Below are 23,497 nucleotides of genomic sequence, written 5' to 3' on the forward strand. Positions count from 1 at the left end.
GCCCCTTGAGTCCCCAGGAGTAGCTGCACAGCAAAAATTTGAAGATGTCTTAGCTTTAACCCAAATTTTCATGTGAGTTTCTGCAATCTATTTCATGTTAAGTCCATATCTGTTTTAACTCAAAAATCTTCCAGATTTCTTACCCCCAGTGGGGAAAGAACAAAAGGACTCTCTTCTCGACAGCAGGGAAGCAGATGCTCACCCCGTGCTGATCTCCAAGGCTCTGCTCAGGCCCATGCACCCTGAACCCCACATCATCAGGGGCGTCAGGGGTGCTCAAGGACTGGTACAAAGGTGTGAGCTCTGCGGGAAGGCCCATCTCCCGAGCACCACGCTGTCTAGCTCGTTCCCGCCGGGGGTCCTGGCTCACCTCCTTCCAGGCAGGGGCTCCCCTTGGCTCGGCCTCACAGGCAGCCTGACTCCTCAATGCCCAGAAACAGCGACACAGCCCGGCTGCCCCTGGCCTGTCACTCCAGCACCCAGACCCAGTGTGGAGACGCCTCACTGCCATCCTACCTCAGAGGACAGTCACGTCTTCCTCCAGCTCAGCAGTCCAGTGCCCCTTCCCCAGTCTCATTAACCAGCACCCCATCCTCGGCGTCTAAAACCAGTCCAGTGGGGCGGCCCCGTCCTACCCTGAAGCCCACCTCAATGCAGATGGCACAGGGCTCCAGCCCGCGGAGGCTGCTCTTGTCGAAGGGGTCGAAGGCCTCCTCCCGCATGGTGCTGGGCTGCAGCACGTAGCCACAGTGCCCGCCGGTCATGAAGAGGGCCTGGTTCATCTGCATGGGCTTATCTGCAAGAGCCAGGTTAGTGGTCTCCAGCCCATGCCCAGGGCACCCCTGCCCACCCCGTCGGGCGCCTCCTCACCTGGGGTCTGAAAGTTGAGGGCCACCAGCTGACTGCCACAGATCCACATGGGCAGAGGATCGTAATTGGAGGAGTCCAGCCGCTGGCCCTTGGGGTAGATGCGGGAGAGCTGCAGCCGGTTGTACTGCAGGAACTTCTTGCCTTTGGCCTTGTTCACGTACTTCTCGGCCTTGGTTTCGGGGAAGGATGACATGTCCCGGTAGCAGGCACGTTCGGTGCCAATCTCTGGGCCAAACAGGGAGAACACTTACAGAGCCTTCCCACCCAGGCAGTGCTGGGGGGCCAGCTCCCCAACCCCTGCATAAAGGGACTAAACACTCTTGTACCCCCCACCATGGGCACCCCAACACACACACACACTCCGCGGGGCCTCATCCCTTACTCTCTTCATCGAAGGGGACTGGCCGGCAGTAGACGACCAGCTCAGAGAGCTCCAGGGCGATCTTCTTCCTCCGCTCCATCATCTTCCCCTCCGTGAGCTGTGACACACACACACGGCTGAGCCCCATGCAGGGGGGAGCACCCCTGCCCCTTCCACACCCCACTGGACAGTCAGCAAGAGCCCTCTACTCGCAGCCTCATGCCACAAGCACCCTTTGTCTCCTCTGCCTAAGGACACACTTGCCCTCCAGGGTGGGATCCTCACCACAGTCCATGCCCCACCCGACAGGTCCCGGGGGCGGCTGCACCGATCCTTTGGCACCATTGGTATCTAGCCTTCCTCAGGCAAAAAGGCCACCTCCTGGTTCCCTGTGACCTGACGGGGGACTGGGGCCTCTGGCTCGATCTTCCATACCCCAATGACCATCCTCCCACCACCCTGGCCAAAAACCTCACCACCGCAGCTCCCTCCCTCCAACGCCACCTCTGCTTCCGCAGCAGCCCACTTCCGCCAGCCCAAGGCTGTCCTCTTACTGCTGATGTCCACTCCCACCAGGGTCTCCTGTACTCAGACTCGTTTTCCTTTCAGCCTAGACCCCGGGATCCATCCCTCCAACCACCTGGTCTGCCAGGACCTTGTCCTTCCAGGCCACACCTCTGGCACAATCCTCAGCACCTGTCCCCTCTCTGCTTGGCTCACAGGTACCCACTGTCCAAAGCAGCCTCGAGTCTCTGTTACAGACCCTCTACCCCACCCCAAATAACGAGGGAAAGGGCCACTAAGCAGTAATTCCCTTATCCTTGGAAATGCTTCCTTCTCTCTGTTCCGTAGGCTCAGTGGAAGGGCCTCCCTCTCCCGGAAGGCTGATCCTCCAGCCAAGCTCGGGCTCCATCTCCTCCCACGTCCCGCTGGCTCCTGCAGCGCTCGGCATTAACGCCTCCTCCAATCCCTGTAAGCCCTCGGCTCTCTCCTACAGCCTGGCCTTAAAGAGCCGGGCCTTTCCCCAATGCCACTGCCACCGACGTGACTCTCAATAGTGTCACCAAGGCCCGTGTCTGGTGCCAAATCCAGCGGGCACTCCCAGGTCTCCGCCGTGCCGGTGCGCCTGGCCTGCCCTGCCCTGCCCATCCGCCACCACTGAGCAGACCCACCTGGACGTCCCCACACCCTAACAGGCACAGCACTGCCGAGAGGTGCCCACACTGCTGCCCACCCAGGGCCCTGCAGGCTCTCACCCTGGCGTCTGCCGTCTGTGCCACTTCGCGGATCTTTTTCACCCAGTCCTGCAGCTCCTCCTGCGAGTCAGCAGCCACGTCCAGGGACCACTGCGCCACCGACGCCATGCTGATGGAGAAGACAAAGAGCCGGCTGTTCTTGCCCTCGGGACGGATGGCTGGGGGAGAGAAGACGCGCTGGCTCAGATATCTGCCCCCGGCACTGCCTGCACTGGTCCTCTCGCCACCCGGGAGGCAGCGCTCCACTGCCGGGGCAGGAGGCCAGGGCTCGAACCCAGTCTCTGCCGCAGGCCTCTGACCGGGGCCTCCCGGTCGCCGAGCTTGTCACACCCCGGGACCCAACCCGTCAGGCTGTGGTGTCAGCCAGCTGTCGGCACCAGCCACAGTGCCCGGCTCGGGGGAGCATGCAGGGTCCAAGTGTGGGGCGAGCTCAGGGTGAGGGCAGCCTTGGGGCAGGGAGAGCCTCAAGGAGAGTCTGACCCTACGGAACGGGGAGAGGAACGGGATGGGCTCACCGATCTGACAAGCTGGCACATCCAAGACCCCCCGCAGCAAGTCCCCCAGGGGGCTGTTCTCGTCCAAGTGCTGTAGGAAGCAAAGCCCGTGGGTTCGTGAGCACGTCTCCGGCACATGTGCATGTGAGGGGATGTCTGCTGCACAAGACTACACAGACGTGCACGTGTCCGCTGGAGCCACGGCACTGCGGGATGATGGGAGTGTGCACAGGGGAGCACGGGCTGGGGGCTCCTGCTCCGCCTGCGGTTCTCGCCTCACCTCCCTCTCGGGCTCCAGAGCTGCCGGGCTGACCATCTCCTCCACATAGTTGGACGGGAACCAGAGCTGCTTCTTCCCACCATAGTCTCCCCGCCACCTGTGGATGCCATGAGCTGCTGACCCCTAGCAACCACCCCAAACTCCCACGAGAAGAGCATCCTTCACCTAAGGATGCCGAGTGGACCAAGCCAGGCCAAGGCAGGCGCTGCAGGGACACGCGGGATGTAGGGCTCTCCGGCCCAGGGACCCAGCTCACCAGCCCCCGTCCTGCTTCTCCACATTCTGGATGATGGCACTCTTAGTGAAAGTCAGCTCGTCGTCTCTCTGAGCCTTGTAGTCGAAGAGGGCTTTGACTGCACACTGCAGAGGAGAAGCAGGGTGAGCGCGCGGCCCCTGCCCACCCTCCTGCTCTGTGGCCTCACGTGCACCCTCGTGCGCCTGGGCTTCCCAGCTGCGGATCAGGTAGCAGCAGGTGCCCTGGTGGCAGCCCCACTAGTTACAGTCCTCACAACTGCCCTGCAGGAGGCTCCAGGACAGATGTCACTGGGGACAGCGCCTCCGCAGGGAAGCTCCTCGAGGTCCAGGCGAAACTCTGCAAGTGGGGCGGGTGGGCTGGGAGTGTGCGGCGCCCTGAGTGCTTCCCCTGGGCCCCCATCACCCCTCATCTAAAATAAGGAGCAGGGCCCTGGCCGGTTTGGCTCAGCGGTTAGAGCGTCAGCCCATGGACTGGAGAGACCCGGGTTCGGTTCCTGCTAAGGGCATGTACCTCGGTTGCAGTTTGTCCCCGGCCCTGGTTGGGGTCGTGTGGGTGGCAGCCACTGCTGTGGCTCTCTCACATCGGTGTTTCTCTCTCTCTTCCTCCCTCTCTCCCTCCCTCTCTCCCTTCCACTCTATCTGAAAATAAATGCAAAAATGTCCTCCAGTGAGGATTAAAAAAATTAAAAAAAATAAAGAGAAGGAACCCACTACCTGGCTGCTAGGGGGAGGAGGGTGCAGGCACAGCCCTCACCCCTTAGAGGAACGGCAAGAGAAGACCTGTCTGAAAGAACCCCACGAGGCGAAGGAGTGGCAGAAACAGTTTTCTGACAAGTGTGCCCCCACCCCCGCTGCTGCCCAAGGAGAAAACCAGGATTACCCCGGGGAGCAGTCTGCAAAGTCAGTGCCGACCCCCAGGGACAGGGGCTGGGGAGGGCTTGGCCCTGAGAGGTGCGGCCATACACCAACCACACATCTCTCACAACCTCTCAGGCCTCGGAAAACCACAAAGACCACAGATGGGCCCTGAGCAGAGAAATACAAACCCCAAGCAGCTGGGGACCTTCCCCAGCTTCCTGTGCCCAGAGCCCAGATTGTACCTTAAAAGTCGGCATAGGGTTTGCCTCCACGTAAAAGCCAGGGTTGCGTCCCTCATACAGGGCCCCATAGTCAGGTTCCTAGAAAGGGGACAGAATGGAGACACATTAATGCCCAGAGATAAAAGGGGTGCTGGCTGCCATGTGCCCCCTTCCCCAAGGGCAGCTGGTCACTAAGTCTGCTCTTTTCACTGATGCCTGGTCCACCCACCGCAGCCCCCAACCTCAGTGGGGATGACTGCAGGGGCTGGCCTCGGCCCTTCCGCTCCACGTTCTTAGCTTGAGGCCCACTCCAGGACTCTGAACCCCACCCGTTCCTGCAGGCACCCTGCTCCCGAGCTCCCACAGCAGAGCCCACAGCCAGCACACGCCGCGAGAGTTCAGTTCCGGGTCACTCCGCAGTGCTGAGCCTGGCCCCCAGCACACTCCTCCCCACCACCGCAGCCCCAGTAGACGGCAGGCCCCACCCTGCCCACCCGGGTCACTGATGACAAGAGTCTCAAGTCGACCACCCATCCTAGATTCTGTCCTTCTATCCACACATGACCCTGTCCAGAACCCTCACTGCTGCTGTACCATCGGGACCTGCCTTTCTACTAGTCTCCCCCGGAACCCCGCCCTCCAGAACCCCACTTCTACAGTCTCCTCCCCGCCCAGGGACAGTCTATTCCACACGAGCTGGACGCACTTCCAGCCTCAGGCCCACCCTCCCCTGTGTGGACTCAGGACCTCCTCACTTCACACCTTGGCACACGGGGGGACCTCTCTGCTTCAAGGCCTGTCCCCCACTTCTCCATCTGCCTAATTCGTGCCCAGTCCTGTCCTACACATCTAGATTACCCCGACTGGTAAATTCTGGACCCCCCAGCAGTGAGCCCGAGTTTCAGGAGGGTCACGCGGGTCTCTCCCCTGCACCCGCTCCACCGCTGTCCTCACCGCTGTGCCGATCTTCTCCAGCGCCTCCTCGTTGATGGGGTAGCGCAGCTTCATCTTGCGGTACAGTGGATGTTTCTCGTAGTAGCTGATGAGGTCGACCAGGCTGTCAAACTCCGAGTTGCCCAGCATCACCGTCTGGCCCTCCTGCTGGACACGGCAATGCTTGATCTTGCCTTCAGCCCTTGACAAGGACAGAACAGTCACACAGGCCCAGCCGCAGCCCAGCACCACCTCCAGCGCCCCAGGCACACCCCTCACCGGAAGGAAATGGCGTAGGAGTTGGGCTCATTCCGTTTCCGCACAAGGAAGGCTCCGTCGCGGGGAACACGCATCAGCATGTGCTCGGCCTGCGCTCTGGTCAGGCTCGCGTGATACCACCTGAGGACAGGGACCAGTCAGGACCCCTCCGTCACCACCCCGGCCCCGCCGCAGCCCCATCTCTGCCCTCACTCTTTGCTTTCGTGGGCATTGGTCTGTGGGACAGGCTCCGAGAGGCGCATCTCAAATTCGTTGCAGCGCAGGGGCACCTGCTGGTAGTGTGTGATGAGGTCATAGAGGGAGTCGAAGACGAGGTTGTCTGTCAAGAAGAACTTGGGGGTCCCAGCATCCTGCCGGGAGTGGATCCGGCAGTGTTGGACCTTCCCGTTCCGCCTGCGGGGGGAGGGGGGAGAGGGAGGGGGGAGGGGAGAGGGGAGGCAGTGAGCAGCAGGCCCAAGCCCCAAACAGACGCCATGTTTCGGGACGAGGGTGGGGTGGGTGGCTCTTGAGGAGCCCAGGCACAGGACAGCCATGCAGGAGGGAGGCCTCTCTCACTGGAGAAGTGCATGCGCAAGGGATGAAATCATGTTCCACCCGAAAGCCTGGAACACAAGACAAACTGGACCACAGCTCACTCTGGGTGGGGCCATCCCATGTGCACCAGCACGGGGAGTGTGTTACCAGAAAGAGAGGGTGTAGTCGCCCACGAAGGTCTCGCTCTCGCGCACCAGGAAGGAGCCATCGGGGGCCCCGGTCTCGACGCAGTAGTCTGTGAGCAGGCGCTCGGCGATGTGCCGCCCGTCCCGTCCTGCCCCGAGCTTCCCGTGGAACCACTTCTCGTTGGAGTGCAGCTCTGTGCTGCCACTGGCCTGCGGGTGAGGACGGCAGCAGCGACACTCAGGGCCTCTGATCCGGCCCAGCCCCCAGGCCCCAGCCTGGGCTGGCCCCTCACCTCTTTGGGCTCCTCTTCATCCTCGTTGCCCTGGTCGCTGCTGGTTTCCTCGGAGTAGTAGATCTTGCTGCTGGTCAGAACGAAGTAGTGGGGATACCACTCCTGGAAGAGAGGAAAGGGGGGCGTGACCGGGCCGTCCACCATGTGTCCCTCCTGCCCGCCCAGCCCGGCGCAGCCCTCACATGGTTCACGGGGTCCTCCAGGTAGAGGATGCCGTTCTTGATGGAGTTGCTGATGTCGTTCTCAGAGTACATCACGGACGTGGGCACCTCCTCATAGGCACTGCCCTCAGCCAGCTTCTTGTGCTGTGGGGGACAGGCCAGGACATGGCAGTCCCAGTCCCAGAGCCCACCTCCTCACCCAGGCCAGCCAGCAGCTGGACCAGTGGCCATGGAGAGGTGCTGGGCAGGGGGCCCCACAGCCCATCACCCCTACCTTGATAAGAATCTTCCTCTTGAGCTGGTTGGGGGAAGGGAGCCCGTCGGCGGCAATGTCCACGGGCTTGGTGAGGAGCGTGTCCCCGAGCACCTTCTTGAAGTACTGGGCCATGTTCCTCTGCTGAGCAATGCTGCAGTGGTCCTCAATGGACAGGATGACCGGGTACCTGCAGGCGCAAGGACAGTGTGCTGACACAGACCCTGCAGTTCAAACAGCCCCTCAGTGTGTGGTGTGACAGGCCAAGGCCTGGGGCCCCATCTACAGGGAGGTGTCCTAGACAGGAGGCGGGCCCTGGCCACTGGGAGGGTGGGGGTGCAAGAGACAGCATACACCAAAGAGGTCAGGAGAGATGAGAAGCAGCCTCCAAATTCAGCTACTGGGGGACCCTGATGATCCCTTCAGCGAGGCAGTAGACACTAGTGACCCGGTTGCTGACAGCTGACCACCTCTCGGAGCCCGTCCCCCAGTGACCACAGCTTAGGGCGCACAGGGGTCGTACAACGGGACATGAGACCAGGACAATCTTCTGGGCTATGAGAGGGATACCTGGCAGGAGAGTGGCCTGAAGAGGTCAGGGTAAGGAAGTATCTTTTAAGGACAGGAAGAGCTTGACAGTGTCCCACGAAGAGGGGGTACAAGGATGCAGGAAGCAGAGTAACGTGGGAAGCAACGGCTCAAGCAAGCAGCAGGAGAAGAACGAAAATGAAAGGCAGGTGGGATTGGGGACAGGGCATTTGAGGGACCCTCTTCTGCCCTCTGTCACAGGAGAGCTGGACGCCCACCCTCCCACTCACTCTGAGGCCACAAAGGCATGGTCCTTGATGGTGTGCAGAACGTCTGAGAACTTGATCTTGGTGGTAAGGGTGTGTCCGTGGTAGATGACTGGCATCCCATCTGGGCCGTCCCAGCAGTCCACTGGGGAGCAACAGGAGAATGGTCAGGTGGGCAGCCGCCCACCCCCTCCCCCACCCCTCCCCCACCCCCGGCCCCAACGCACGCTCAATGCAGCGGCAGCCCATGCGCAGGCAGCGAGCATAGGCTTCCAGGGAGGACTCGCTGGAGAACTGGTCCCCGGTCAGGTACCTGGGAAGGGGAAAGAAAGGCAGGATGGTCAGGTGAGGCCCTCCCGCCCCAAGTCAGGCAGGGTGGGACTGGGGCGCCACTCACGTGTTGTGCGAGGAGGAGATCCAGTAGTGGGAGAGGGGGTTGTCCATGGTGTCCGGGCTCACTGCACCCAGCTGGGAGTTCCACACACTGTTCTCCTTGGAGAACAGGAAGGTGACAAACTGCCCAGGAATACATGGGGAAGAAGAAAAGCTGAGTCCCTGCCCCAGCCCACTGGGTGCTCAGTCTCCAATGGGGTGGGCAAGGCCGACAGTGAGGGGAACAGAGTGGCACCCCTGAGGCAAGCTGGCTCCTGGGAACCCGGCCCGCTCTCTGACAGCAGAGGAGAGAGGCAGCCTCACCTCGTCCAGGAAGAAGTACGGCTCCTCGATCTCTCGCAAGGGGTCTTGGAGGAAGTCGAGCATGAACTCCTGCACCTGGAGCCGGTCGACAGCCCACAGCTCCTAATGGGGGTGGGCAGGGTGGGGCCACATGAGTGGCTGGTCCGTGCTGAGCCCAGCCCCTCCGCCAGGAACCCTGGCCAGTCCCAGCCCGTACCCCCTGGAACTCGAGGAGGAACTGCTGGAACTCGGGAAGGGACACTCGGCACAGCTCTGGCCGCTCCCCTGCCCTGCAACACAGAAGGGAAATGCCTGGCGGCCAGCTGGCTACCATAGTCCACAGACAGTAAGGGGCCCCTTGGAAGGCAGCTCCCAGCCAGCACAGCTGCCCAGGACAGTCCAGCATGGCTCACCTCCCACGCCTCCCACCCACATAGGAGCCACCTAGGGGAGAGCCCCCATCCCCAGCTCAGACCAGACCTCAGGGCGCTGGCTTCCAAGAAGGGGAGATCCATCTGCAGGAGACAGAACCCGGTCAGAATGGGAGCCCTGGGAGGCCAGTGGGAAAAGGGCTCTCAGAAAGCAAGGCTGGGGTGACAGATGGGGGTAGGGTTCAAGAAGAGCTGGAGAAATGGTACCCCGAAAGTCCCCAAGCAGGGCAGCGGGGCTGGGGCGGAGGGCAGGGGGCTCACGCACCGTCTTCTGGGCGCTGTACATGAGGCTGCGGTACAGCTGAGCAAACTGCCCATAGGTGATGTCGCTGCTGCGCTGCTCCAGGTCCTACAGGTAGATCCAGGACGTCCAGTCAGCCCCCCGCAGGGCCAGGGCTCCCCAACCCCCACCCACTCACAGACAGCTCCTGAGGCCCTTACTGTCAGCCGCTCTCGGAGGAAGCGCATATTAGGGACCCGGTAGTTGACCTGGGACAGCATATTCTTCAGGTCCTTGGCTGATATACTAAGGAAACACAAACATCTCCAGTGGCCTCACCCAACCTCTCATAACCTCTGACCTGTGGGCTGAGTCCACCTGGGACTGGACAGGTAAACAACACTGCTGTACTGCCTGTCTCTGGGGAGCAGGGCATGCAGCTTGTCCCTGGCCTCTCCTGCCAGCAGCTACTTGTGCCAGAACCATCTGCCCACCCACCAGCCCCGATGAGGCAGGTCCCTGGGTCCTCTGGTTCTCCAGGCAGCTGCCCTGAGGCACGGCTACTGCTGCGGGGGCCCCAGCTCACCCTGCTGCGCTAGAGCCACCGCTCAGGACCTACCGATCCTCACGATTCCGATCCACTGAGTAGAACTGTTTCCGCAGCCACCTGGAGGGAGAACCTGCTGTGAGGGCCACTTCTCCAGGTGGTGCTCCTGTGTTCCTTCTCCTGCTCCCTAGATCCCAACGCCCCCGACCCTAGCCACAGGGTCAGGGGTGGTTGTTACCTCTCAATCTGCAAGGGTGTGGCAGCCTGCAACGTATCCTCCATCAGCCAAGTCAAGCCCTTGATCCACATGTTCACTTCATCCTCAGATGTAGCTGCAAGTGAGGGGTGAGCAGCTGAACTGAGGACACATACCCCCTCCCCTGGCTGAGCCAGGGACCATGGACATGCACCTTAACAACTCCCCTACCTCCACCAGCCCCTTGGCTCCCACCTTGCAGGCTCAGGGTCTTCAGGCGGAATTCCATCCCATACAGGATGACAAAGCAGTGTGACTGGTCCGGTCGGAAAGCAGGGTCCTCTTGGTAGCGATCAAAGTCCCGTGAGGTCCTCCCTGGGCGGATCTCCTTGATTTCTCGAATATCAACTAGAAAGGTAGAGAAGAGGCCAAGCTCAGGCTGGAGCCTCCGAGACTCAGTCCCAAAACAAGGGGCAACCTGGCTTCCGCACTTGTCACCACACCCTCCCTCAGGAAGGGACCACAGAGAGCCCCTCAGGGGCAGAGAGCCAAGACCACTCACAGTCTCACTGATGACAAGAGCGAGCTGGACTGCACCTAAGCACAGACTGCTCGAAGCTGAGGGGTCTGACCGAGCTGTCTGGGGAGCAGGGAGCTTTGTCCCATGTGCCCTTCCCTTGCTGAGAACAAGGCAGGTTACCTAGACCCGAAAATAGCTGGACTCTAGAAAGGGCCCAAGGCTGCTCTGTGAGGACCACTTCCTGACAAAGTACACAAACCAAACTGCACAGTCCCTAGGGGAGGATGGGGCTGGGCAGCATCGGGCCCAAAGAACTGGCGCCCCCTGAAATGGCGTACCCCTGAAGTCCTCTGCAAGAAGACTCAGCAAGAGGCTCGTCCCTAAGGCAGTGGCTGTACAGGGGACGCTTCCTACCCAGGCTGTGCTCAGCCCGACAGCAGAGGTGGGAGCACACGGGCCTAGATGGCAGGTACCTGCCTCGGCCAAGAACTCCAGAGATGACACTAACGGACTCATCTGACTTTGCCTAGTCTCGGTTTTACCATTTATAAAGCAAAGAGCTAGACTGAATTTCTCCAGAAGGCAGGGCAGTAGGAAAATCATGCATGGGCTCTGGGCTAGAACCCCAGCTCAGGTCACATTAACTTGGCAGGTCGCCTCAGCAGAGTGACAACTACTCTGACCCCACTGCTCCTTCATTTGAGAACACACGACATTATGAGGATGTTGTAAGCTCAAAAGTCCGAAGAGCCAAAGTGCCCAGCCCTGCAGGCAGTGTGGCAGGAGCTCACCCAGTGCCCACTTTCACCAAAGTTGGCCCAGGCACACAGGTTCTGAACTCAGGCCCAGAGAAGGCTGCCCCAGCCACATACCCACTCTCTCCCCTGCAGCTGGCTGGGACCCTGGGCAGAAAGCATACTTCCCAGGGCAGAATAAGAGACTTAGGGAGGACCGGGTCAAGCGGAAGCAGCCTGGCTTAGCCACCAGACCCCTCTCTCTGAGCACTCCCTTAGTCCAGGGCCTCTCGGCAGAGGCTCGCTGCCCAGACTGGCCCAGCAGATGTGGAGCCAGCATGCTGCCTGGCCAGCCTCCGCCCAGAAGCCCTCCCAGCCCAAACCACACACCGTCCTGGCTGCAATGTCCCAGGCTCTCTTCCTGTCCTAGCCACAGCTGGGCTCATCCATCCCCCCTTGAACAGTGTGGGCAAGGCTTCTGGCCCCAACCCCAGGTCCCCCTCACACATCATTGGCTCTGCCAGGCCTGCTCCATGCCCTCAGCAGGCCCCTTGGGCCTGGTTCTCCAGCTGAAAGCCCTGACTTTGCTGCTGGATGCCCTGCCCCCCAGTTCTCACCAATAAGCCATCTTTTCTGAGTCCTTGGAATCTTTTTTTTGTCCTTTATTGATGTTAGAGAAGAAGTGACAGGGAGAGAGAAAAACACCCATGAGAGAGAACATCAACTGTTTGCCTCCTGCATGCCCCCCACTGGGGATAGGGCCTACAACCTGGGCATGTGCCCTGACCGGGAATTGAACTGGCGACCTCTTGGTGTACGGGTCGACGCTCAACCACCGAGCCACCCCAGCTGGACAGAATCCTCGGAATCTTACAGAACAGTGTTCTGGTCCCTCCCCAGGTTGCTCACTAAGGATAACATGCTTCTTTTCTGGCCTTTGATGCCCTTCGAAGTGGGGTGCAATGATTTACCCCCCAGCTTCTGTCCTCCCATCTTCTCTGCTCCATCCAAACTAAGCTGGACCAATAGCAAGAACAGCCAGCACGTTCCTGTCCCATTTCATCTTGGTTCCCAGCCACAGACTGTGTACCTCCCAGACTCCAATTCTACCAAGACCCAACTTAGAAACAGCCTCCTGCAGGGGTCATACCCTTGACCTCTAGTGGCACTACGAGAATGCACACCGCATCTCCCCCTAGGCCAGCAGTGCTTGCTCAATGGCTGAGTGAACAAAGGAAAAAGATAATCACATGGGTGGAGGGAGGGGCAACAAAATGGGAGTAGTGTTTTTAAAATGAGAAGTTATACTCAGGTAGAAACAGGGAGGGAGAAAAATGAGTCACAAAGACCCAGGCCCGGAAAGACAAAGTTTCCAGGGACGGAAGGAGGAGCTGAACAGGGGAAATGCCAGATGAGAAACTACAGAACCACCACAGCACCTGCCCTTGGAAACAGAAAGCATCATGCTTTTCCGGTGCAAAGCTGCTGTCATCCCTCCACCTCTGACACAGGCAACAACCTCACACACACATGCATGCAGGGCAAGGCCTACACAGTGCCCAGCCTGGGCCCTTCCTCTCGGCCCCTCCCTCCAGTCATGCGTGGCAGCTGGGGTGTAAGAAGCCTGCTGCTGGGCCACATGCAGCCAGCCCCCACGTGTGCCCACGGACACTCAAACAACACGCTGATGGACGGCAGCCCTGGGGAAACCCCTGCCATGCCCTGTGCTCCTGTGCTCACTCCCATTGAGACCAGACTGCAGGCAGAACAGGCTCCCACCCAAGGCAGGTAGGCACAGAGCAGCTCCAGGCCAGGCGTCTGCTGGCCAAGCTCCTGCTGGCACACCTGGTCCTTTGCACTTCCCTCATAAGGAGGTGCCAGCGTGGCCCTGATGCCCTCTCCAAGGCCATCAAGCCGGCAGCAAGCTGAGGACACAACCCCAAGGTGAGGCACTCTTCTAGGGTTCTCAAAAGCCACATCCTGTGTGACCTCGTGCCCCTATCCTTCTGCCTCCCAGAACAAAGAGAGCCAGGTCCCCTTTCCTGAAAGAACCAGGCCTCTGGTCCTCCAGGGACTGTCAGGGGAGGAGACTCCCTGGCTCAGGCATGGCCTTGGCCCTAGTTTGGGAGGACAAGGGGGTGAGCCACCCCAGCACCATCGGGGTCAGACCTGCAGTGGAACAGGAAGGGCAGAGAGACCCTCCCAGGGATGAGAGGGGGATGGCTTAGAGGAGCAGGAGAGCAGCAGCACCCCATTCCCAGAGACCCATAACCCAGCACTTATCCCCACACAGAGCTACAGGAAAACAACGCTCAGGGGAACAGTAGGGAAAGGAAAACCAAAGGCATCGAGAGGTCCCCACTAGGCGGGAGCCTGGGGAGGGAGGCGCGGCACATCTCCGAGGACACGGGCTCCGAGTCCAGGGCAGCGCAGGCGCACATGCTCCAGGCAGCGGCTGCTTCCGGAGCCTCAGCAGGCACAGCACCCCACCACCTCACGTGGAGTGCAGTGGGGTACCAGGAGAGACTAACAGATCTGAAATCACAAAGAGCAGTTTCAAGTCCTATTTCCAAGCTCACGGCTTGGCCTTTGGCAAGTCGGCTCTCCTGTGGTGGACACGGATCAAGGGAAGGCTGCGGTGAGCATGGGCCTGCCCAAACCCTCCACATGCAGACAGACCACGACACAAACAGCCACACGGGAGAGCCTGAATCTGCCCCGACTGCCCCAACCTGGGATTCGTTTTTGTTGTGGTCTCTACGAGTAGGAAGTGGCCTGCAGCCTGGCGGCAGGAGCTCTAAGCACGGAGGCCACAAGACTGAGTCTGCTGATGATCAGGAAGGAGACACTCCCTCCTCTAATGGCCCAGGGACAGGCTCCTTGCCTGAGACCAGAGACCAGCAGTTACTCAAAGCCGAGGGCCCGGGTGATGCAGACCCGAAGAGCATCTCTTCTGGACACACAAGGAATGGCAGTCACTCTCTAAGCCTCGGGTTCCTCATCTGAGCCCAGAACCCAGCCAGGCGCCCTGGAGCCCCACAAAGGGCACTGCTGCTCTCAGGGCCAGCAGGAGGGCAGGCCCCCCCCCCACCCCTCCGCCACAGGACCAGCTGTCCTGGGTGGGGGAGGGGAGGGTGCCGTGAGGGAACAAGCTAACTGGCAGGCAGCCAGTCTGGAGTCTGGGAAGGGTAGACAATGAGCACAGAGGACCTGCCTGTGCTCAGCCCCACTGAAGGTAGGGCTGCTTCCTGTCTTGGAAACCTGCTCCCCACCCACTCCCAGACTTTAGGCCAAGCCGCAAGGCCCCCACCAGACCGCCTCCTGCCCAGGGCACCTGGCAGCCACTGCAGGCGTGCTCGCAGGCAGCTTTCCTGTCGACCAGGCGGCTCCCAGGACAAGAATCCCAGGGAAGAAAATGGGGTGGCAAAGGTGGGACCCCAAGACTTTTTCAGGGCTCCTTAATGAGCATGGCCTGAGAGAGCCAGCCCCTTCTGCCCCAGGCGGTAGAAACATGGCTTTGCCCTGACCACGGTGGGCTCTGAAAGTGGGAAAGGGGTCTAAGAATCACACCCAAGACCCTAAATCAGACCCAAGAAGAGGAACCTGTGTCCTAGGGTCCCTGCCCTTGACGAAGCCACTTTCCCTGTGGCCCTACCCAGGCAGAGGTCCCCAAAACATACTGTCCCATTAACCAGCCGTCAGGCAAGGGAGGCGCAGGGAGAACCGTGAGAAAAGAACCAGCATGGAGGGCACGAGGTGCCACCCCCGAGCCCCTTCATCTGCAAAATAGGACCAGCACTCCCGGCCTGTCCTCCATGGCTACTGTGAGATGACAGTGAAATGACAGGCACATGGTGATTTTACCAGGAAGGAACTGGAGGACACAGTGAAAATGAAAAACCCCAAATGAAGATATGGCCATGAAAACCACCACCACAAAAACAGAAGGAAATGGTACATATCACAAACTTCTGGATATGAAACATGGTTCTAATGAAACATTTCTTGACAGTTTTCCATTTCCAAAGTAAAGTAACTGTAACTGTAAACTGATGTAAATGACAATAGAAACAGTTCACATAAAAATATGTTTTACAACTTTAAGAAATTGTAACTCATGATAAATCTGAAAGGCCTTTTTAAAATCGGACAGTCTGACAAAGGTAAGTGAATGTGACCCAGACAGGTCGCTTGTCCCTGGTTTGTCAGTACTCCCACCTGTGGGCTGTGCGTCCCCCGCCCAACCCTTCATAAAAGGATGCAGGTCCAGTCAAGGCAACGAGACCCACAGCGCCCGGCCCCACACCGGCTCCCGGCCCTGCTTCCTGCCTGAGCCTGTGCACGTGCCAGAGCCGCCGCCTCACCTGACTCTCTAGCATGCCCAGGCTAGTGGCACACTGAGTGCCATGACTCTGTCACACCATCTAATGCCTCCTGGTGTCTAGGCCACTGGCCTGTGCACTCCCCAAGGAAGAAACCACTTAGAACTCTTCCCTCCATTTCCCAAACCCAGGTCCTGGGGAGGCCTCAAAATGTTTTCAGAATGATTAGGAGCAGGAATGAACACACGTGAGTTAGACACCAGAGCTCATTATCTAAAAGAGCAGCAGAGACCCTCACCCCGGTGCCCCCGTGCCCAAAGATGGCAAGAGGGATGAAGAAGCGGTGCAGGGCAACAAAGGCTGAGGAGCTCCCACATACGCAAACACAGTGGTCAGTGAGGTGGCTATGGGGGCAGGAGGAAGAACCCAGCACAGCTGTGGGGGGGAGTGGCCCCTGGGGGCCAGTGCACTCTGGAACAATGGGGAACCAATGGAGCTCTGAGGCAATGGAACAGCAGAAGAGGCTGGGCTCCCTGAGCACCACACCCTGCTCAGCTCTAAGCCAACGCCACCAGGAGATTCAGAAGAGTGGGTCCCAGAGGGCAGGAGAGGTGTGTACATCTTCCCAAAAATGCTCTCATCCATCACCCTATTCAGGCACAGCCTGCGCAAACAGGTGGGCCATTCCCAGTTCCCCCCACCCTTCAAGTCAGCCAACCACTTCATTGCCCTCCAAAGAAACTACATGCCCAGGGCCTGAGGGAGCGCAAAGGGAGCTTAGCCTTCTCCAGAGAATGCCAAGATGCAGAAAGGAAGCCTTAAGGGGAAGCGACTTTCAGCCAGCCGGTCCCTGGCCCTGCACCTCTCCCGCCCCTACGTACAAAGGTTCCTGCACAGCTCCCCCAGGGTAGGGCAGACACTGCACCAGAGAGCCTCCTTCACAGGAAGCCAGAGGCAAAGGGGCTCTGCACCCCAAGATGCTTGTCCTAGCCAGAAACATCAGCTTCCACAGAGCCTTCACAGCTGTGAAGGATGGAGGTGACCAAAGAAGAGACACAGACAGAACCTGGGCACAGACGGGAAAGCAACCCGGTGCTGCAGGAGCCAGATGCCAGCAGTTTCCCTGCCGCCTGCCTGCTGAGTACCACAGCCTCCAGGACTGAGAGGTCCCCTCCCCTTCACTCCCCTCTTGACTGAGGCTATAACCTTCCCCCTCCTACCTTTCAACACAAACAGTCAGAAGCAGCTCCCAACAGGGGAAAGCAAAAGCGGAGGCTGTGGGTTGCTATCTACCTCAATTTACCAATGAGGATCCAGGTTTAGAGACCCAGGGGCACAGGGTCACGCAGCAGGGGCACTGAGCTATCTCCTTCCCAGTCCTGTACAGCAGCTGCCTTCAAAGACCAGCAGGAGAGAGAGGAACAGAGCTCCTTCCCAGGAGGCACACATGGAGACCCTAGCCGAACCCTGGAGTCCAGGTATCCCAGGGGCAGGGGTCAGCACCTGCCCCTGCCTGGAGTTTCATCAGTCACTATTCCCCAAACACCTGACCGAGAAGAGCTGCCAGGCCTGACTCAGCATCCGGCCCCTCTCCCACCTTGATAAACAGGAAAAGGCCATTCAGTCAGCTGGATGGAGGTCTGTGGATCCTCCTACATGGAGCCCTGCACTCCTATGGACCAAATGCTTCAGGCCGCAGCTGTAAAGGGCCTTCACCAGCACAAGTCATCTAGAGTCTATTTCTAGATGAAGCTCCTCTTTGGAGCAATGCGGATACAGGCTCCAAAGGGTCTCACTGTGGTCACAAGGTAGTTCATGGCAGAACTGGGATCCTCTGCAGGGGCCCCACAGCTGCCACCATACCTGAGAAGCAGGGCAGCCTCAGCAAGCCTCTCACACCTTCCAGACAGGCAGCCCTCTTCCCTAGGATGCTACAGGTGAAGCCCACCCATTTTGGAGGTAGGCACAGTATGCCCAGGCCCCAAAGGAAGAAGGGAAAGGGGGCCCCGCCCAGAGAACTCAAAGCTGGAAGAGAGCTGAGCAGTAACCTATCAGGATTCTTCACTCATTCCACCACCCAATCAAATACCTACTCACTCTGTCAGGCCCTGGGCTGGGTCCTGGCTAAATGGAAATCAATAAGGCACTGGAGTTCCGGCCCCTGAGAAAGGCCCTGCCTAGTGGGGGAAACAGACGGGGAAGCAGATAACTAGGAGGTCGTGCCAAGAGTGGAACAACAGGGAGACATGTGTCTCTGGTGCCGAGAGCAGGAGAAAGTGAGCACTTTTGCCTGGATAGTCTCAGGCTGCTGTGAAGACAGGGCTAGAGGGCTGACCTGCCCACGCCACGCAGTGGGAGCCACGGAAGCCATCAATGCAGCAGCTTGGCTATTCAGGTCACAGGGCGTTTGTTCAGAGTTCTGTGGACAAGGGGGGAGGGAAGGGGCCTCCACTGGCCTGCACCACCACTACAAGGGAAAGTCACAGCAAGAGGGGCTTTTCCCAATTTTTCTACCTGAGACTAGATGACTTGCTGTCCAAGTTCCAGATGGCCCATCTGCCAGGCCCCCAGCCACAGGAGAGAGGCGATGGACCAGCAGGGCCAGGTCCCAAAGGTATCCAGGATCTTGAAAGGCCCAATGAAATGTACCCCCCCCCCCCCCAATATATTCAGGCCACCTGGAGAACCAGAGTGCTCAGCTAAGTCACTTTTCTATCCTCCTCTTTCCAGAAACTCAGAGGACTCAGCATGGCTGACCACGCCTTCCATCTTGCTGGAAGCTCTGCCCCAACTGTTCTCCCTCACAAGCCCCGTTTTTCCTGCTTCTCCTTGGGCTCCAGGCCTATCCCCATCATACGCTGGCTTTCACTAAGGTCAAGGCCAAGGTCCTCTCCTCTCCTGAGGCTCTGCCTTCTCCCTAGACAGTGTCACTCACACCCACACCTTTAATTACCTCCTAGTACGGGAGAGTCACAAACACAGTTCTGTCCTCGACTCTAAGCTTCAGACCCTTCAATCCAACTGCCTACTTGCCCTCTCCACCTGTCCACCTCAAAGACAACCCCTCAAAACCATAGTTTTCTCTCACCAAAACTCTCTTACCATACCTCTTGGGTCAGCTAACAGCATCACCTCCAAACAGGTACATAAACTAAAATCTTTAGAATCATCCTTAATATGTCCTTTTCACTCACCCCCCCACCCCCAAGCCTGGCTTTATTTATTATTCACAACAACATTTACTGAGACCCGATGAGTGGTAACCATTACGTGTACTGCAAGGCAATTCGACTGCTGGTCAACACTCTCCACTGGGGTGCAAGGTCCTTGTGGGCATGGGCTCTGCCTGTCCACTTCAGTGCCTGTGCCTAGCAAGAAATGGGACGAGTTAAGGGAAGAAAGAAAAGTCTGGAGCCTCCCTCACCCAAGGAAACAATAGGGCCTCTGACTGGGGGTCTCGATGACAGGCTGAAGGGGGGACAGCGGGTCTCCTGTGTGGAGCTGGCTGAGTCCCACGCATTCCTTCTCAGCACCCAGCCCGGGCTCCCTGCCTCTTCAGTTTCTTGTTACCGCCATCATGAGCCCTGCTCACTCTTAGGGGAAAATGTGGGGCCAGCCCTTAAACCCCAACAGAGTCAACCCTGACTAGGAGGCTGGGATGTTCTAAGGAAGGAAGGGAGTCATCCTCAGAGGCCTGATCACTAGGACGCCCTCTTCTTCACCCCACCAGCTTCTCCTGTTTGAGTTGCTTGGCCCAGCCTCTCCTCAGCGTCTGGCCACATTCCCTCTGGGCCATGCCAGCCCAAGCCAAACCACTCTCCTTGTCCTCCTCTTGCTTCCTGGAGTGGCAAGGCCCCAGCGCATGTCTAGACTCTGACCTCACTCTGAGGTGATAGGGAACTCACGGCCTCCCTCCCCAGGAAGCCCAGCTCTGACTCTTAGGGATGGCCTCCCCTGCACGATCTGAATTCCCCAGTTCTACCCTTTTAAGGTGTCTGGCCTCACCTCCACTTGCACACATCCTAGGACAGCTGCCTTTCGCTCCCACCCCCTTCCCCAGAACCCACCCTTCCCCAGTGGGCCAGTTCTCAGACCCGGGACCAGACAACCTGGAGAGCACAGCGCAGGCACAGATGCTCTGTTCTCACTGGAGGGGGAACTCTCTGGATGTCAGCGCTGGCCTCAAGAGGCCCCGAGGAAATCCCTAATCAAGTGACATAGATTCCCTTTTCTAATCTCCTCAATGGATATGCCAAGAGGTCCTAGAGGTCCTAAAAAAGGCCAATTTAGGAACCAACAAGCAGACACGGGCATCTCATACTCAAATACTGCTGCAGGTGGAAGAAGTGACCATGGCAGGAAGAAGACTGCTTCCAAACAGCTGAACTATCAGGTGCAACAGGGGAAGTGGTCTGCAGGGCCTCAGAGAGGGACCCATCACCCCCCACCCTACCCTTGTCACTGCCCAACCTCCCAGCTGACCTCCTGTCCCCAAGGAGGCTGAGAAGCCTTGTGGACCTGTGGCCAACTCCTCCCTCCTTCCTAGGTTTAGTCACTCCATGAACACTCTCTGGGCCTGAGGCTGGAGTCAATCAATCCAAGGGGTTAGAATTCCCCCACCACACAGCCACACCACCAGAGTCCCAATGACGCCATGCCTTACTCCCCCCACGGGCAAGGCTAAGCCAAGGACACTATGACCTGGGGGCATCCCTTAAACAACCACTTCCCTCAGGACATTTCAGCACAACCATATCCCCAGGTGTCCAAGAAAACAGGAAGCCAACCTCAAAGTGGACAGCCCACCCCGACTGAGTTAGAATTAGATCTCACACAAACAAGTGGTCAAGCTCGCAGTGGCCCAACCCCTCACCAGTCTGGTCAGTTGTTTGCTGCCAGGCCCTGAGCTTCAGTCAGACCTCCCACTCTTCATCATGCCCACACCTTGCTCCCAGGCCCTTCGCAGCCTTTGCGAAGGTCCTCCAATCACCACCGGCGTGCCAGCCAGTACGAGAGGGAGCCCAGGGCAGGATGGGCTGCAGGGCAATGATTCTGCCTGGACCCTCAGGCTCAGCACTCCAGGCACAACTCTTCCTGCCAGCCCTGGGCTTTCATGGTTTTCTGCTTGTTCCAGATCTGAACTTCCCAGGATCAAGGATTGGGTCATCTTCTTTTCTTGCTTCCTAACCCCAGCCTCCTATGTGCCAGGCCTGGGCTCAGCAAAGGGGATGCCAGCCTTCCGCAAGAGAAGAGCCCCGCCCCATTTATTCTGCATCCTGAGTCTCGCTGAAGCCAGGGCCACCAGCCAACACGGGAAGGGCCCGGAAGGAAGCAGCAGAGCCTATACACAAAGCCCACATGTGGGCTATAAAAAGGAGCCCTCCCTGCTTCCCCCAGGATGGGCCCAGTTCCTAGGAGGTGACGAGTGAGGAGAGAACTAGTACTTGTGCTGGGCACTCAGCCACTGCAGCCTCTCAAAGGCTGGCCAAGCACCACCTCGAAAGGAATGAGTCTTACAAGGAGGGAGAACATTAAAAGCTGAGCCAGGAATGCAGAGATTCTCTGAGCCCCATCTCCTGGGATCACAGCATCCCCCAAAGCAACTACCTCCATCTTTTTTACCACCCCTCCCTCCACCCCGAATTTCAGGGATTAGGCCTTCTCTCATATCTGTTCCTCTCCTCTGGGGACTGAGGTCCCAGCACACAGCAAAGGAGCTCTAGGGAGCTGCAACCAGAGGTTCTAACTCTAGGGTGACAGCAGGGAGCTGTGGCCACAACAAACTAGGCTCAGGGGTGGCTCAATAGGGGCATGTGCGTTGGGGTGAATGTAGGGAGATCACAGGCAAGGGCACAGCTATAATACCTAAAAGTTTGAACACAAAATCCCTATTTCAAAGACCCCAGCCAAAGCAGCCTGCTGGCCCACACGGCAGCCACCTCCTCTGCCACAGCAGCACAGCACCCTCCCCACACCCTGGCCCACTCACAGAAACTCATTCCTCCTACCCTCCATCTCTGAATCCCTCTCCAGCCTAGTCTGCCCAGGTGTTCAGGCTCTGCACCAGAGGCCAACCCAGAGCTATGAAGCAGCTCTCCAGGAACAATGGAGTGGCTTGTCACGGACATGCTGCAACAGGGAGAAATGAGCCCTGGCTGCTGTCACCCCACGATACGGGGTCTGTGTCATCCCAGCACCCCTCATCTCTCCTGACTGACAGGCAGGCCTCTGGCTTGTTTCCTTCAAGGCACTTCGCAGACCCTGTAATTATTTCTTCTGCCTGCTGTGTCTCCCTTAACCTTTAGGGTCACTACTGGACTCTACAGCCCGTGGCATGGCAGCAAACACGAGAGTCCAAATCCAGAGAAGGGCAAGTGGGGTCTTGCTTGTTCAGTGTGCCACGGAGGTCCAAGAGAGCAGGGTTTTTCTTTTTCTTTTTTAAGGAAAGAATAGCTACGGTGATAAAGAAAGCATGCCAGGCTAGAGATCTACAGCCACCATGAACAAGTCAGAAGGTGGAGTAACCACATCTAGTCAGCATGTCTCACAGCAGCTGGGGCCACAATGTGAGACAAGTGCAGGAACACGTAGACGAAGGCTTCAAGGGAGCCTGCCATCAGGGGTCCTGGAAAGGCCCTCCTCAGAGCACCCAGGTACCCCTTTCCCAGCAGAGGCTCAGGTACAGGGGTCATCATGAACCAGTAAGAGCAGTCAGAGCAAGGCCCTCTGTCCCCCACCTCAAATCAGCTGTGCCCCCACCCCCGCAGGAGTGGGAAAGCAGGCTCTGGACCCTGGGGGGATGAGGATGCAGAGGATCCAGACAGAAGCAGTAAGCCCAGGCTGTCCAGAGAGAAGCCTGAGCTGGTCTCATCCACGTGGAGGGCACAGCAGACATCAATTCTGCCCACATTAACAACAAACTCTGATCCTAGAGAATAGTCCCATCTCGTTGCTGTTTTCTCCAGAAAGGGAGAATACAACTGAACGTTGTAGTGGGAACCAGAAATGCTAGGCTCTGGGCCCAGCACCGCCAGGAGTTGCTGTGTGACTTTGCCCTGGGTGCCTTGGTCTCCTCATCTGTGAGACAGGCTACTCATCCTGCCGTCCTTCGGCTCACAAAGCCGCGGTGGGACCCAAACTACACAACAGATGAAAATGGTCCGGAACTCTAATGCACTATTCAAATACCCAATTTTTCTCATACCCCAGGCCTGTGTCCACACTCAGAAAGGGAACAAAGAAATCAGAGCAGCCTGGTGGCCAAGCCTGGTGATGGAACTGGAGCTCTGTCACTAAAGGGAAAGCAAAGGAAACAAACTCTTAATACATGACCATCAGTGCCAACACTGTGCTGAGCACTTGCACATCAAGTCTCACTCTCACGCACGGTCTCATTTGACCTCTGCAGCATACAGCTCTGTGAGGGAAGCGCTCCTTCGACAGCTGAAGATCAGTTCCATTCAAGTAGCTTGCCCAAGGTCACAGGAATACCTGACACTCAAACCCAAGCCTAACTGATTCTAAGCACAAATCTCTGGTCACTGCAGCCCAATTACCAACCATTGCTGGAGGCCACTCCTCACCCTTGGCTCTGCTCAGAGCCTTGTCATCTGTTACCATGCTGATCTCAAAGATTCCCCCCAGGGAAACACGGGTGCCACGCTTCTCTGAACAAAGCACTCTACAAGGAGAACCAGAACATTCCCTCCCTTATTCCACACCCACTTCTCCTAGGTCTCTCCTCAAAGTCCCCACAGACTTCTCCAGTTCTAAGAGAGGGAGTGGAGGAAAAGTCTCCTATCCCCTAATGACAGGTCTTATGACATTATCCATCTCTGGCCTCCGTGAAGCCATGTCCCTGAGGAAAGGCACAGAGTAGGAAGAG

The 23,497-nt window shown here is 58.3% G+C and overlaps 1 protein-coding gene across 3 annotated transcripts in view; it reads right to left on the minus strand.

The window, feature by feature from the left end:
- PLCG1 (phospholipase C gamma 1) overlaps nucleotides 1–23,497 on the minus strand; it is a 32,862-nt gene that overhangs the window by 3,120 nt on the left and 6,245 nt on the right. For 2 of the 3 annotated variants that reach the window (XM_036244482.1, XM_036244481.1), the window contains exons 2-27: nucleotides 10,292–10,444; nucleotides 10,079–10,172; nucleotides 9,913–9,960; nucleotides 9,515–9,599; nucleotides 9,339–9,422; nucleotides 9,123–9,157; nucleotides 8,860–8,932; nucleotides 8,664–8,765; nucleotides 8,365–8,483; nucleotides 8,195–8,280; nucleotides 7,992–8,112; nucleotides 7,195–7,363; nucleotides 6,942–7,064; nucleotides 6,760–6,861; nucleotides 6,489–6,676; nucleotides 6,000–6,200; nucleotides 5,808–5,927; nucleotides 5,550–5,730; nucleotides 4,617–4,694; nucleotides 3,518–3,621; nucleotides 3,262–3,358; nucleotides 3,003–3,072; nucleotides 2,488–2,645; nucleotides 1,253–1,349; nucleotides 871–1,095; nucleotides 648–796 (exon numbers count right to left, since the gene is read on the minus strand). In XM_036244482.1, coding sequence (XP_036100375.1) covers nucleotides 648–796; nucleotides 871–1,095; nucleotides 1,253–1,349; nucleotides 2,488–2,645; nucleotides 3,003–3,072; nucleotides 3,262–3,358; nucleotides 3,518–3,621; nucleotides 4,617–4,694; nucleotides 5,550–5,730; nucleotides 5,808–5,927; nucleotides 6,000–6,200; nucleotides 6,489–6,676; nucleotides 6,760–6,861; nucleotides 6,942–7,064; nucleotides 7,195–7,363; nucleotides 7,992–8,112; nucleotides 8,195–8,280; nucleotides 8,365–8,483; nucleotides 8,664–8,765; nucleotides 8,860–8,932; nucleotides 9,123–9,157; nucleotides 9,339–9,422; nucleotides 9,515–9,599; nucleotides 9,913–9,960; nucleotides 10,079–10,172; nucleotides 10,292–10,444 — 3,062 coding nt within the window. Of the gene's footprint in view, nucleotides 1–647; nucleotides 797–870; nucleotides 1,096–1,252; nucleotides 1,350–2,487; nucleotides 2,646–3,002; nucleotides 3,073–3,261; nucleotides 3,359–3,517; nucleotides 3,622–4,616; nucleotides 4,695–5,549; nucleotides 5,731–5,807; nucleotides 5,928–5,999; nucleotides 6,201–6,488; nucleotides 6,677–6,759; nucleotides 6,862–6,941; nucleotides 7,065–7,194; nucleotides 7,364–7,991; nucleotides 8,113–8,194; nucleotides 8,281–8,364; nucleotides 8,484–8,663; nucleotides 8,766–8,859; nucleotides 8,933–9,122; nucleotides 9,158–9,338; nucleotides 9,423–9,514; nucleotides 9,600–9,912; nucleotides 9,961–10,078; nucleotides 10,173–10,291; nucleotides 10,445–23,497 lie in introns of those variants that run through there. The other variant, XM_036244483.1, reaches the window with a different exon arrangement.

The sequence above is a fragment of the Molossus molossus genome, unplaced genomic scaffold (assembly GCF_014108415.1).
Source record: "Molossus molossus isolate mMolMol1 unplaced genomic scaffold, mMolMol1.p scaffold_m16_p_6, whole genome shotgun sequence".
Taxonomy (NCBI): Eukaryota; Metazoa; Chordata; class Mammalia; order Chiroptera; family Molossidae; genus Molossus; species Molossus molossus.